The sequence below is a fragment of the Sorex fumeus genome, unplaced genomic scaffold (genome assembly GCF_029834395.1).
Source record: "Sorex fumeus unplaced genomic scaffold, SorFum_2.1 ptg000111l, whole genome shotgun sequence".
NCBI lineage: Eukaryota > Metazoa > Chordata > Mammalia > Eulipotyphla > Soricidae > Sorex > Sorex fumeus.
This window is the reverse complement of record NW_026606168.1, coordinates 3,575,570-3,589,906: the sequence shown is the minus strand read 5'-3', so window position 1 is coordinate 3,589,906 and position 14,337 is coordinate 3,575,570. Positions and strand designations below refer to the sequence as shown.

At 43.9% G+C, this 14,337-nt stretch overlaps 1 protein-coding gene across 1 annotated transcript; it reads right to left on the bottom strand.

The window, feature by feature from the left end:
* Positions 1–5,215: 5,215 nt before the first annotated feature.
* On the bottom strand, positions 5,216–10,110 carry CUNH15orf48 (chromosome unknown C15orf48 homolog). Its single transcript, XM_056135422.1, has 4 exons — positions 10,058–10,110; positions 9,806–9,891; positions 8,926–8,986; positions 5,216–5,306 (listed from the first exon to the last, which is right to left on the bottom strand). Exons 1-4 carry the CDS (start codon positions 10,091–10,093, stop codon positions 5,238–5,240), a joined length of 252 nt encoding a protein of 83 aa, XP_055991397.1. The 5' UTR covers positions 10,094–10,110; the 3' UTR covers positions 5,216–5,237.
* Positions 10,111–14,337: the final 4,227 nt, after the last annotated feature.

The following is a 14,337-nucleotide window of genomic DNA, read 5'->3' as shown; positions in this document are numbered from 1 at the left end:
AGGCTTCCAGAGTTGCCCCAGTGATGGAAATGCCAGACTCTGGCACCCTAAGTTTTCCAACTGTGTATGGCCAAAACTTGGGGTGACCCCATCTGGTCATCTGTGGGGCTAGAGTGGGCACCCTGGCCTCTGAACCACAAACCATGGTGAACAGCTTCATTTACATTTACATGTAAGGGAGAATAGCCAGATGAGACAGGGCTGCCAGGAGAGATAGTATAGAGGGTAGGGCACTTGCCTTACCTGTGACTAACTTGGGCTCAATCCCTGATACCTCATATGGCCCCTCTGAGACCCGCCAGTAGTGATCCTTGAACACAGAGCCAGGAGTAATCCCTGACCTAGGTGTGACCCCCAAATATTAAAGACAGTACCCCCAGCCTATACATTTTTTGGGGGTGGGAGGTTGGGGCCACACCCAGTGATGATCTGGGAGTTAGGTGGTACCCGGTGGATCATATGGGATGCTAGGGATTGAGCTCTTGTTGGCCACATGTAAGGCAAACATACTATCTATACTTGGGTCCCTACTTATTTTTAAGGGCATAGACCTTGTGTCATAAGCCTATATGATAGAGGGCCAGAGTAGGCGCTCCTGTGCATTTTCTTTGTGATTAAACCCAGAGGCAAATCCTTTTACAGAGACTCAGGCCATGACTGTTCTGGGGAAACTTTGTTGGTTTGTTTTCATAGTGCTGGTATTCAGGGACCACCAGGTCCATAGATCTGTTGCTGCTCAGGGCTCTGTGTGAGCCCAGGGATCAAACTCCATGTCTTGTACATGCTGGACATGTGCTCTGCCCCTTAAGCCATCCCTCCAGCCCAATATGCTTTTTAAGGGTTTTTGGGTTGTAGAACACCTCCACAGGGCAGAACTGGTAAGTGGGGAGTAGAAGATAGTTCCTTGGGAGAAGTGAATTTTCCAGTTACACTTGGAAGGGCAGCTGTGAGAGGTAAGGGAAGACTGTATGCGTCAGTCCAGAGGGCCTCAGCAAAAGCATCTTCGAGAAAGAGGCCTGTGCCTCTCCATCTCCTATTATTCAATTGAGGTCCATGTCCCCAGGTTTACTAAGCCAGAGTTTGGGTGTATGTTGGTTGCTTGCACATTTCCCTGGTTCCAGCTGAGCTGGAGAAAAGTCACAAATCTCTCCAGCTTTTCTGTCTTTGCTTATGCAAAGTAGGTTCTCTAGAAACTGATCTGCCCCAGAGCAGGGCAGTTGTTCAGGTGTGCCTGGGGGACAAGGGGTGTCAACTCTCCAGGACCTGGGGCACACCCACACAGACTGGGCCTTCTTCCTGCCCTCCTGAAGCAGCACTGAGGTGATCTGTGGAGTGGTTCTTGGGTTGTAGACGCCTGAGCACAGAGCCAGAAGTAAACCCTGAGCACAGCCAGTGTGGCCCCCGTTGTAGCACTGTAGCACTGTCCTCCTGTTGTTCATCCATTTGCTCGAGCGGGCACCAGGAACATCTCCATTGTGAGACTTGTTGTTACCGTTTTTGGCATAGGAATACATCACAGGTAGCTTGCCAGACTTTGTCGTGCGGGCGGGATACTCTCGGTAGCCTGCTGGGCTCCCGGAGAGGGGTGAAGGAATCGAACCCAGGTCGGCCTCTGCACCCCTCTCGGAGAGCCCGGCAAGCTATCGCACGCAAAGCAAAACCCAAACTAGAGGGGGAAAAATCCAAGATTATACAACTCAGGTTGAGTTGTGGTTGAAATCTCCAAGATAAAGAATCTGCCCTACAGTTAAAGAAAGGAGTTACACATCTCAGGTTGATCAGATGCGGGCAAATCTCTGAGATCTGTCCTAGAGTGAAAGAAAAGCATTAGAAATCTCAGGCTGAAAGAGACGCAGGTGAATGTTCCTGGTGGAGAAAGCACCCACATTCTTTCATAGTAGGGCTTTTCCCAACCTGCACCTAAATCAGGGCTTTCTGTGTACCCCAGGGGCACTGACAAGGGAAAGAGCCTTGGGTTCTTGGTCTGTTTGTCATAGTCTCATGAGGAAATAACAGGTAATCCAGGAAGGAGATACTCAGTGAAAACATTTCCATGTACTAACTTATCCCATAATTTCAGTCCTGAGAGGAATCCCTCATCACAAAGAAAGACTCTGGAAGGTTTGGACATGTGCCCAGGACACTGTGAAGGTGAATGAACGGCCAGGTGGGTTTCCAGTGTGGCCAGAAAACCACGGCCATTTGCCCTGACATGGGTGCTCAGTAAGAAATGGAGATGTATAACTGAAACCCAAGCACAAAAATTTGTAAGTCTACAACTGTACCTCATGGTGTTTCACTAATAAATATTTTTAAAAAAATGAAGATGTTTATAAGCAGACATGCATCAACCCACTAGGTAAACCCTCTGTTCCTCAGGGAAGGGTGCAGAGATTTGATGGGGTTGTCAGTGCCATCTAGAAGTCCTCTAGGCCTGGCCTCACAGTCTTCTCCCAACAAAATTTCCAGGATGGCTCAGGACAGGACAGGACTGAATGCAGAATCCCCACCAATCACCCAGTGTTGTAAGCAGCAGAGCCCTGAGGTGCTCTGTGTGGGCCTGGATCTGCAGCATCAGCCTTGCCACATATTCTCTGGCCAACTCGGAGCAGAAAGCTCAAATTCAGAGTCCCCTACCCCCAGCCTGCTGAGAGGTTCTGAGTCAGAGGGAAAATCACAAGTCACTGAAGAAAGAATCAGGCAGATGTCTGGAGAATTTGGTTTGGGGACATGGAGTGTTGCCCCATTTTCTGGGCAGCATGACAGCCCCATAAGCAGATGCTGGGGTGAGAGAGCAGTAACCCCACTGTGAATTTAAAGAAATCTAGTGGAGTTCATGCCCAATTCAATCAGCTATTCAGTGGCTGAATAAATAGCAGTACTCCTACAAAAGAAAGAAAGAAAGAAAGAAAGAAAGAAAGAAAGAAAGAAAAGAAAGGATGAAAGAGAGAGAAAGAAAGAAAATCAAAGAAAGAAAGAAAGAAAGAAAGGAAAGAAAGAAAGGATGAAAGAGAGAGAAAGAAAGAAAATCAAAGAAAGAAAGAAAGAAAGAAAGAAAGAAAGAAAGAAAGAAAGAAAGAAAATCTGCTCCTGCCTAGCTGGGCAACAGCCTGGCCCAAGAGGAGGCTTTGCCATGTCACCATCACCATATTGCTGGAGAGGAGGGGAGGGAGGGGAGAGCAGGAAATGGAGGGGATTATGGCAACTTCTGCCATTTTCTAAGGTGAGAGTGTACAGCAGATTTCATTTGTGTTGGATATAATTCAGTATTATAGAAATCACAGTTAAAAGGTTCAATTTGTTACATTTTAAATTTAGAAAGTAAACAATGTCACAAGAATTTTCTGGAGGTAAATAAAGGATTATTTTGCAGAATGGCTCCATGGGTATATATAATAAACAAAACTCTTCTGGCGAATGGAGAGAGTACAATGAGTGGGGATCTTGCCTTGCACGTGGCAGACCTGACACCCCATATGATACCCCAAGCCCACCAGGAGTGATCCCTGAGCACAGAGCAAGAAGTAAGCCCTGAAAACTACTAGGTGTGGTTGCAAAAGAACAAAAAACTCTTCCAACTAAATAATATGCCTGTTCATATAAAGTCAATAGTGCCACTGCAAGAAACACCTGAAACAATTAAAATGAGAATGGGTGGTTGACTCAATAAACTGGTCTCCCAAATAATAAGCAAACACTAGCTCACAGGTGCCTAATGATCCCTCCTCCTTCCCTCCCAGTCCTGCTGGGTACCACTGTCAGTCAACCTGAGCATCCCAGGAGCAATGTCGGGGGGTCCTGTTTCAATTTGCTGCATAATTCCAGAACTTTCTCCAAGACCCAACCTCATACTAGTCTCATAGCCTATATCTCTACTAGAGTCTCTTCATTATACTATCTTTTATTTCCCTGCCAACTTTGGTTTTGTTCATTGTTTTATCTCATTTGCACAAGAACAGTGCCTAAATTACCAACAGTAGCTGCACAATAAATTGCTGGTGAGTGAATGGGCTTGAAAGAAAAGTTTACACAGATATTTGCATCGGATATTATTTAAAAGATGAAGCTCTGTATTTTGAAAAGTGTATTCCTCTATTATAGACTTGACCTGCATTTAATCTGTATCTGATTTTGAAGGAAGCTTGAGAGTGAATAAACCTTGCAAACATGAGGTCAAATGGCCAATCCCCCGGGCCACCTGCCTATGCTGAAGGCGGTCATGTCTGGATGTCACACAGCTGACTGCCATCCCTGGAACTCAAGTAATTTCTGCACACACAGCTGTCAGGCGTGTATGACCTCTAGAACACAGCATGGCTAAAATGATATGTAAGCATCATACTCTTCTTGGCAACATGTGTGTGCACACCATACCTAAAAGTGTGGACTCCCTCAAACACTTGATTAAACACCACAACAGAGTAACCCCAGCAAGCACTGCGGCCAAGAATGAGTGCACTGCAACCTGATTTGTGAGTCTGAAAGCACCAAGCCACATGTGTGAGCACCAGTCAGCAGGGCAAATCCTGGTCAGTACATCAACAGAGGGAAGTAAAAAAAATTTTTTTTAAACTTTTGGGCCATTCCTGGTAATGCTCAAGAGTTACTCCTGGCTCTGCACTCAGGAATTACTCCTGGCGATGCTCAGGGATCAAACCCAGGTCAGCTGTGTGCAAGGAAAACACCTGGCCGGCTAGACTATCGCTCCAGCCCCAAAAACTATTTTTAAAACAAGTTCACATAGGGGCCACAACAATAGTACAGTGGGGTAGGGTATTTGCCTTGCATGTGGAGACTCAAGTTCAATACCCAGCAACCCATATGTTCCCCTGAACCTACAAGGAGTGATCTCTGATGCAAAACAAGGAGTAAGTCCTGAGCACTTGCCAGGTGTGGCCCAAAAACCAAAAGACAAAAAGAAGGGGGTAAAAAAGGGCAAGCTTACATAAAAGGTACTTAATCATAGACAGCTGTTTAATTTACAGATATTTATACTTTTGAGGGAAATATTCAAGCATCGTAAACTTAAATTTCAATATATAAGAAACATGCTTATTTTTAGACTGTTACTGTTGCACTGTCTTTTCTTTCTTTTACTTATGTGAGTTTGAACACATAGTCTAGCCCTAAAACTGTAGCAGAAGCATTTCCATACACTGGTCTCCATACTGGAGTCTGTGCTGAAGCGTTTCCCTGGATTTAGAGAGTGCTCTTGGGGAGGAGGAGGAAAGGGCTGCTCATCGGGTTGCCCTTCGGACCTTCTGCAACTCTTCAATGGGCTTCCACTCTTGGTTAATTGTTAGGAGCTTTAAAAAAAAAAAGGAAAATAAGTATTATTAATTTTTTTGGGGGGGGTGTTAGGTTCTCTTTGTCCTTTATCCTCCCACCCTCTATGGGATGTGCCACACTTTCATTTAGAAAAAGTATCGTCTATTTCCATCTCTACAGCATACCCAAAACAGTAATCAAGATGGCTTATATCACTATTTCCTTCCAAAAAGCCACCAGATTCTTGAGTGTTACAGAATCAGAGAAAAAAGCCACATATATCTGCCCCCATATATTAAGTATCAAGAAGCCATATTCAAGGCTCTTTCAGAGTTAGGAGAATGAGACCCATCATTGTTACTGGTATTTGGCATATTGGGTACGCCACGGGTTGATTGGCACTTTTTTAAAAATCTCAGGGCTAGGACAAAGGAGACGTTACTGGGGCGTGCTCGAGGCAATCGACGAGTAACAAACAGGATGGTCGCGATCGTAGTGATCAAGAAGCAATTATCAACCAATTATCAATAATCTAGAACCTTTTGATTATCAGGTTCTAAAGTGAACTTCTCATGGGTTTTTTTGGGGTATGTGTATGTGTGTTTTGTTTTTTAGGACCACATCTAGGGGTACTCAAAACTACTCCTGACTCTGTGCTTAGTGTTCTCTTTTGGTGGTGCTCCAAGGTCCATATGTGGTGTTGAGAATACCACCAGGCATGGCCAAATGCAAGGCAAGAGTCTAAACTCCAATGCTCTCTCTCCAGTCCCTTAAAATTCAGTTCAAAAAGTATCTATCTGGCGGCCACATGGGAGCCTTGTGGACAGCAGGTATGAGCCGGGGGTGTGGGGGTGACTAAAACCTCATGGGTCGGGGGGCGTTCCGGTCCATCCTTCACGCCCTACCGAGGTCACCAGTCGCCCCCCGCGAGCGGCTCTCCAGCACAGCCACGGCCCCAGAAGCACAAGGACTTAATGCAGAACCCGGCAGCTTGGATCAGAAAAGTGAACGGACTATGCGTTAATCCAGGCCATCAAGTCGGCCGGAGGGGAAAGGGTGTTGCCCCATTTGCCCTCTCCTCTCTGGAAAGAAAGATGGCGGCCACATGGGAGCCTTGTGGACAGCAGGTATGAGCCGGGAGTGTGAGGGCGACTAAAACCTCATGGGAAGGGGGGCGTTTTGGTCCGCCTTTCACGCCCTACCGAGGCCACCAGTTGCCCCCCATGAGCGGCTCTCCAGCACAGCCACGACTCCAGAACACAGAAACCAATTTCTTAACTATCTGACTTTCAGTAGAAATATTTCCAGGGTCAATAGGTAAAATAACAGAAATCCAAAACCAACATTTAATTCTTGAACCCAGCTGTAGAAAGCAAATCACTTCACAATGCTTTTTCAGCATGTCTGATTTGGGAGGGGTAAACTCTAAATAATAGTGGTGAATCTTTTATTGAAACAATGAATCTAATCAAAGCAGATAGAGTGTTAACTAGAATTCATCTGCCTCACAGGGATGGGGAGGGGTGGGGTGGCGGGGTTTTATTGGGGTTCTTCATGGTAAAAAATAAGTATTGGTAAAGGGAAATGTGTTTGATATTTGCATGACTGAGACCTAAACCTGAAAGCTTTGTAACCTTTCCCACAGTGATTCAATAAAAAAAAAAAAGTATCAATGAGTGTATATCACAATGAGTGTATATGACACATAGTGGGTTCTTAAATTTCCTCATTGAAATGACTCAGCAAAGGTACAAAAAAGAAAAGGGGCAGAATTGTGGTCAGTCCTTGACAACCAAAGAATCCCACTCAGAAATCCCCACGAGTTTTCTACTATCCCAGGACCTGGGAGATGTAGACTGTATAAATATCCCATTGTACTATAGCACAAGCTTTCCATGCAGGAGCCCCAAGTTTGACCCCCAACATCACATGGTCCCTCAAGGACCTCAAGGAATATCCCTGAGTGGGTATGCCCACGGTAGCACAGCGGTAGGGCATTTGCCTTGCACACAGACAACATGGCAGACCCGAGTTCGATTCCTCCGCCCCTCTCGGAGAGCCTGGCAAGCTGCCGAGAGTATCTTGCCCACACAGCAGAGGCTGGCAAGCCACCCGTGACGTATTCGATATGCCAAACACAGTAACAACAAAATCTCCAATGGAGACGTTACTGGGCCCGCTCGAGCAAATGGATGAACAACGGGAGGGCCTTTACCTTAATATCCCCTCACTAGATCAAACTGTGCTTTTTCAAAGTCTCATTTTAAAAACTGGGGGGGAGGGTGTCTGAGAAGATAGCTTAGGGGTCAGGCAAGCCGGTCTTGTGTGTACAAGACATCAAGTGCTCAGAGCACCAACACATATGGCCTTAGTGGCCCCTGGCACTGTTGGGCTGAACACTGAACCATCCAGCCTGATTGGCTAAGTATCACCAGGGTGGCCCCCTAGCATCCTAAGCACTGCTTGGAAGGTCCCCAAAAGGGAAAAAATAGCTTTTATGATGACCTAAATGTATATATTCTAATATCCTCCATTTTTTAACCTTCAAGAGTTTAAGAATAAAAATATCTTTTAAATGTTATTAAAATATTAATGACTATTAGCTAACTTTAAAAGAATGTAATTCCTGGGGCCAAAGAGATAGTACAGCAGGCAGGGCACTTGCCTTGCACACAGCCAACCTGGGTTCAATGCCTGGCACTCCCTGTGGTCCCCTGAGCACTGCAAGGAGTGATTCCTGAGTGTAGTAGCTGGAGTAACCCCTGGTGTGGCCCAAAAGCAAAAAAAAAAAAAAAAAAAAAAAAAAAAAAAAAAAAAAATTCCTGTTTCTAGTTTCTAGGAGCTCCTGTTCTTTATCTCAATTAACCTAATATTAGCTTGAGATAAATGAGATAATGTATTACAATAAAGATAAAAGTTAACTAAGTATCAGGCACTGGGCTAAAGTGCTGGGTGTGTGTGTTTGCAGTGCTGGATCAGTGTAGGGTGTCACACCTACAAGGGAAGGGCTATGTCTTAGTTACAGCCCTGGCCTCCTCCATTTTATCTTTACTCTTTTAATTCTGAGGAATATTCCTGTTATGGTTACAATTTTATAGAGTCTCAGAGAAGCCAATTATCTAATATTAAATTGCCTAACACTTGTGAATAACAGAGGATTTGAATGGATCTCCAAAACTTTGCTACATGGCAACTTAAAAGTGAAGGGTATTAAATCTATATTTCTGACAAGCTTAAAACACATGAAAATTGATTTTTCATTAAAAGACCTTCGAGGTGTTGCAGATCAAACCCAGCTCTGCTCCTACAAATACAAGCAGCTTAATTATATTCCCAGCCCTGAAAAATCGCTAAAAACCTTTTGTTTTTATTTTATCTGTTTTAACCCCAGTTGGATGGGTTCAGGGGTACACTCATGGAGGTGCTAGGGAACCAAGTGGTTCCCAGGATTGAACCAGGGCATTCTGTCTGTACAAGCATAACATTCTAGTTGATCTAGCTCCTGGCTGCTTTAATGGTGTTTTTTGTTTGTTTGTTTTTTAATTCACTGACTGATCAGTAGTTTACAGTCTACGGAATTTCAAGAGTTTAGCTTTCTACGGCTATACAAATGAATTGTTACCACACCACAAAAATTACTTTTCAATTTAATAATACCTTTGCAGGCACATTAGGATCCACATATTCCCAAGGCTCTGGGTTTCTTGTTCGATCAATGCTGAGAAGGAAAAAAAACAAGATTAAGCACCTGATTAAAATTAAGTATCAACCATAAATATGCTTTGCATTCATCTATTAACTAAAATCGAGGGATGCTTCCTTAAGGGAGTCACCACTTACTCCAGTATCATGGACCCTGGTAAGCCCTCTGCACTTAGGTGTGGAAGGTCTACACTCCAGTGATGGGGGCTAGACATGGAGAATGTTCCCACATACAGGACAGTGGAAGTACCAGGCAAAGAGCAAGTCAACACCACTTTTGCCTGGTTTCTGGGATGGTAGGAGGGTGGGCTTGACCTCTGTAGGTGCTGAGCTGCAGGCCCTACACAGACCACTCTACCATTTCCAGCACTCACCCTGTCAAGACCAATTTCCAGTGTCTCTTCTCTCCCTGTTGCCAGAATACATGATATTTTACTTATATGGGGAGCTAATATTAGGGTCATTTGTATAAAACCAGATCTATCAACCCCACCTCAATAGGAAAGATCTTTCTAGTACATTGAAATTTAAATTGTCATTGCAATGAAATTTTGAAGTTTGATGACGACATATGCCCCAAAACTTCACATTTTGAAACTGAAGCGGAAAAAGAAATATCAAACTTTGATGCAGGAGAAGTACAGGAGGGCCACTGGACGAAAGGATTTTACATACAAGGAACAAACTAATTTAATAGTCTTCTGACACCAGTATGTTTTCTAGCCCTGACTTCAAGTTCACAATTTAACATTTTACTCCTGGGAGCTGGGTAAGGACGGGTGGGAAGATCAAGCCAGCACTTCCTAAAAGACATTTTACAAATGATGCTACTTACATCACATCGGACTTCTTAAGGGAGTACACAGCGATGAACAGAGCTCCGCAACCCCCAGAAGAAACAAACAACAGCAAGGGAATGATCTAAGGGAGAACAGTTGAGGGTGAATATTCTCACGTTTCAATGTGAAACATATGAAATCAACGACCCACGGTCTACTTCTGCAGCGTTTCCCAACAGCCCACACCCCTTATCTTAAAAAAAAAAACACATTTTCCACTAAGATTTGTAATTGCTTTACATACTTACTTCCTTCTTCTTCGTGAGGATTTGGAAAAAGTTCATGATGAATTCAGTGCAGAACGCCAAATCTGAAGTCAAAGAAAAATCCAAGAAGGTGGTCAAAACACCGGCCGCTCGGACGGACTGTCCCACCCAAACACCTGCCAAGTGCCGAACCCAGTCTCCCGCGAGAAGCGGACCGACTCCGTTGCGCCACTCTCACCTGGGGGCCAGGTAACGCCCGGCTCAGCGCGCGCGGCTTTTTATAGCGACCGCGGCCGCTCGCGGGGGCCGGGCTGAGCGCGTGCGGGTCTGGTCCGAGCCATCAATTGGTGCTCGGCACCAGGGCGCCCCCTGCCGCTCGCCGCGGTGCTTACCTGCCGCCCGGCGTTCCCCAGTGGGTGAAACCCGAGAACAAGTGGGTCCCGGGTAGGGAGCGCTAATGGGTAAGGCCTGTTGAAAACCCACCTGTCTAAAAGGGGATAGAAAGGACAAAGTGCTGCGGAGTCGAGGAAAATGGGGGTCCCAGAGTTCGGGGGGGAGAGGGGGAGAGGTGAGCTGCGTAGAGTAGTTATCTGCGTGCAACTAGGTAAGTTAGAATTAATCAATCACTTTTTAAAACTGCAAAATGTGAGCTCGCACACGGATGGAGACAACACTTAAATTATGGAGTTTCAAATGACCTGCTCCGAGTGTTTTCCCGCTAAAAAATCTCAGGGAGAAAAAGATCAGCTGGAAAGGTTTCCAAGCTGACCCTGAGGGATGGCTTTCAATTGAGTTTGCTCCTAAGTGAACAATCTTTCCTCATGCAGAACACAAAGATGGTTGCAATAATTAGTTACTTCATAAATAATTTATTAAGGGTTTAGAGAGACAGCAGGTAGACCGCTTGCCTTTGGAATGCCCTGATCAGGATTTGATCCCTGGTACCACATATGGTGTGATCCTTGAGCACAGAGTATTTCTAAGAGTGACCCTAGACGGTAGAGTCAAGGAATAAGTGCTGGGCAACGCCGGGTGTGCAAACCTGGTGCTTCCCCCTCCCAATACTTCATCAATGTATTAAGTATATTAAATACTAAACAATCACAGCAATTTCATTAAACCAAGGGCTGAATGAGACTGCAGGAATCTTCTCAACATTTTTGCAAGATAAGGAGGGTGTCAGGCTGAGAGATGCTGGAGTCTTATAACATGAAAATGGTGGAGGTGTGATTAGAACCACTCTCAGAGCCCTTCTGCATCTGCTCATGGCTGCTTCAATTAAGAACATCAAAGTAGTTACTCAGTTCTGAAGTTTAAGGTCAAGCAAAGAGTTAATGCAGAAACGTTAGAACTATTTTTCAATCCCATTTCAGATCTATGCATGGACGTTCTATTAGCAGATTGACCTGGAGGTAACTGTTTCGAAAGTTTACATATATGAAATCTGGGAACAAACCTAACACAAGGGGGATTTAATGTTTGCAAAGCATGTGGCATACAGTAAATTACAATTATGCATCTCAAAGATTTGTTTCCCTTAAAATAGATAATAAAAATAATCTCTCATCTAGAAGACAAGGGTCAGCTGTTAAAATCACATCAGTTACTTCAAAGAATATGCTGCGTTACTTCTCCTGTTTGTACTGAATAGGATCAAATAAAAACTGTTCCTTCTGTAGGATTTTTAAAGCTGTTTTGTTAAAAAGGGGTTATTTTTCTCAAAAGAATAAAAGAAAGGAATAGGAAGAGTATGGAGGCAAAAAGGCAGAGGGGAAAAAAGTCTTACGGGTAATGTATCATGGCTCCAAATTAAAATGTTTGGTCTTTGCTTACTAATGATCTTAATGTTATTGATAGGGGCACATACCAACTGTGGGAGACACTTGCACGTGGCTTAAATAACACAAATTGCAGTGCTGGCATCAATTTAAACTCAGCCCTACTTTTTCTATATAATTTCTATCAAAACACATTACTGTTTTATGGTGGTCGAGATATTCTGGGGAAGGGGGTGGGGCATAGTAAATTAGTAATTAAAAGTCATTCTAACCTCTTACCCCAGCTATTAAAAGCAGCTAATTTAACAAAGTAGTCTGAGAAAACATTAAAAGCGATGTTAATTTTGTTGTATGTATTGATGGCATTAAGGTTATGAAAGAAAATGAAAATTAACCCTTTAAAAATTCATTGAAAAATTTGAAACACCATGATTTAAAATACTGTTAGTATTTTAGGAATATAGTATCACTGCACTATACCCACCACCAGTGTGAACTTCCCTGCATCACTCTCTCTAGAATACTCCTCACCCCTTAGCAAACTCAGTTCTATAGGCAGGTTCTGTAACATATGCTATTGTTTATTCCCTTACTGTGTTTATGTTCCACATATTTGGTTATTTATCCTATTTCCTTAGACTCATTCCAGTCAGCATGATACCGACCCGCCAGTTCCATCCAAGCTGTAGTGAATTGCAAGATTTCATCTTTTCACAGATGAAAGGTATTCTGTAAAATCTCAGCATGCCGAAGGTTGTGTGTTCGCGGGCTCACTGGATGGCACTGTCTCACTGCCCGCGTTCGGTGCTCTTGAGCCGCTGTGTGTGGCCTGATCAGGACAGCAGTTGGCCAAGGGCAGACAGAAGAAGAAAGAGGGCCAGGCTGGTCGATATCAACAGTAGTTTATTCCAATCCTCTTCACTCCTGTCTCTCCTCTGCCTCCTTCTCTCCTGGGCAACAATTTGGAGTCTTTCTCCTTCTGGCTCTGACTCTGGATCTCTGGAGCCCGGGACCTCTCACTTCTGACTCTCCTCTCCGAGCTTACAGTCTTAGTTTATATAGCAATCACGTAAGGCGGTGACACAAAGGTGGGTTGAATATTGACAAATCAACAATGAGAGGTAAGACCACTCCTCCAGGAGATTAACTCAAGGATAAAATCTCATCTAAAGAGATTACTCCAGATTATTAGGAGATCCGCTCAAGGGTGGGATTCTAACAAGGGTGTGTTCTTTCCTTAGCTAGTAATCTTAGTTGTAGTAAATCTACTTCTAATATTTCTAGCAATGTCATTCTGTGTGAGCACAGTAAGAGATATAAACATCTCATTATATTATATCATATAAACATCTCAGGCCAGGTTACTCTTCCTAGCCCCAGCGGGTCCTAGTCTCCTCGTTACTTACTTTTGAATCATGACAGCATCTGTCTATGATCATGCTCTCAACTTATAGTTGCGCTTTGGCCTGGCCTATTTCGATGCCAGGGTAGCTCACAACTTGCCCTGGGTCCATTCAGTCCCTCATTGGGACCCTGCTTTTGGGGTGCTAGGAACTAAGGGTAACTGAGTCAAGAAAGCAGATGCCCAGGAGTAAATATTATTTGGAGTCAATCAACTCCCAAGTCACAAAACATAATATTAACTGTCTTCCTGTGTCCATACAGAAAGGACATTGCTTACAAGTTCAGCATCCTTAGATGGGTGTGACCCGATAAACCTAAGCTACCTGAGGAAGGACAAAACAGTGTTATCCTACAGTATTCCACTGTGTGTGCTGGCCACAATTTCTTTATCCACTCATCATTGTTGAACATTTGGATTGCTTCCAGATTTTAGATACTGTGAACAGTGTTTCAATGCATACAGGAGTACAAATATCTTTCTGAATTAATGATTTTGTGCTCTTGGAGTAGATGCCAAGAAGTGGAATTACCAATATGGAATCTCTGTTCTTCATTATTTTGAGACTTCTCTCTCTCTCTGTATGTGTGTGTATATATATATATATATATATATATATATATATATATGTGTGTGTGTGTGGGGGGGGGTGGGTTTGTGGGTTTTCTAGCCACACCCAGTGGCATTCAGGGATCACTCCTAGATCACTCCTGGTGGAGCTCAGGGTATCTAATGGGATACAAGGGGATCAAACCTGGGCTGGACACATGCAAAGCCTACACCCTACCCACTGTACTACACTTTGGCTCTAAGACTACTCAACCTAGTTATGGTAGGTATATGGGAATTTGTTATACTATTCTATGTATAACATATGATGGGTCTCATTCTCCTAACCCTGAAAAAGCCTTGAATATGGCACTTTAAAAAAAAAAAAATCTCAGGGCTAGGACGAAGAAGACGTTACTGGCACCTGCTCGAGGCAATCGACGAACAACAGGGAGGTCGTGATCGTGATTCTATGTACCTGAAAATGCTCAAAATAGAATATTAACAATTCACACATTACAACTGCAAATAGTTACAGATGTGATGTACCTTTATGTGTCTGTCTATTTACAGCAATGAGTTAAGCCCCATTT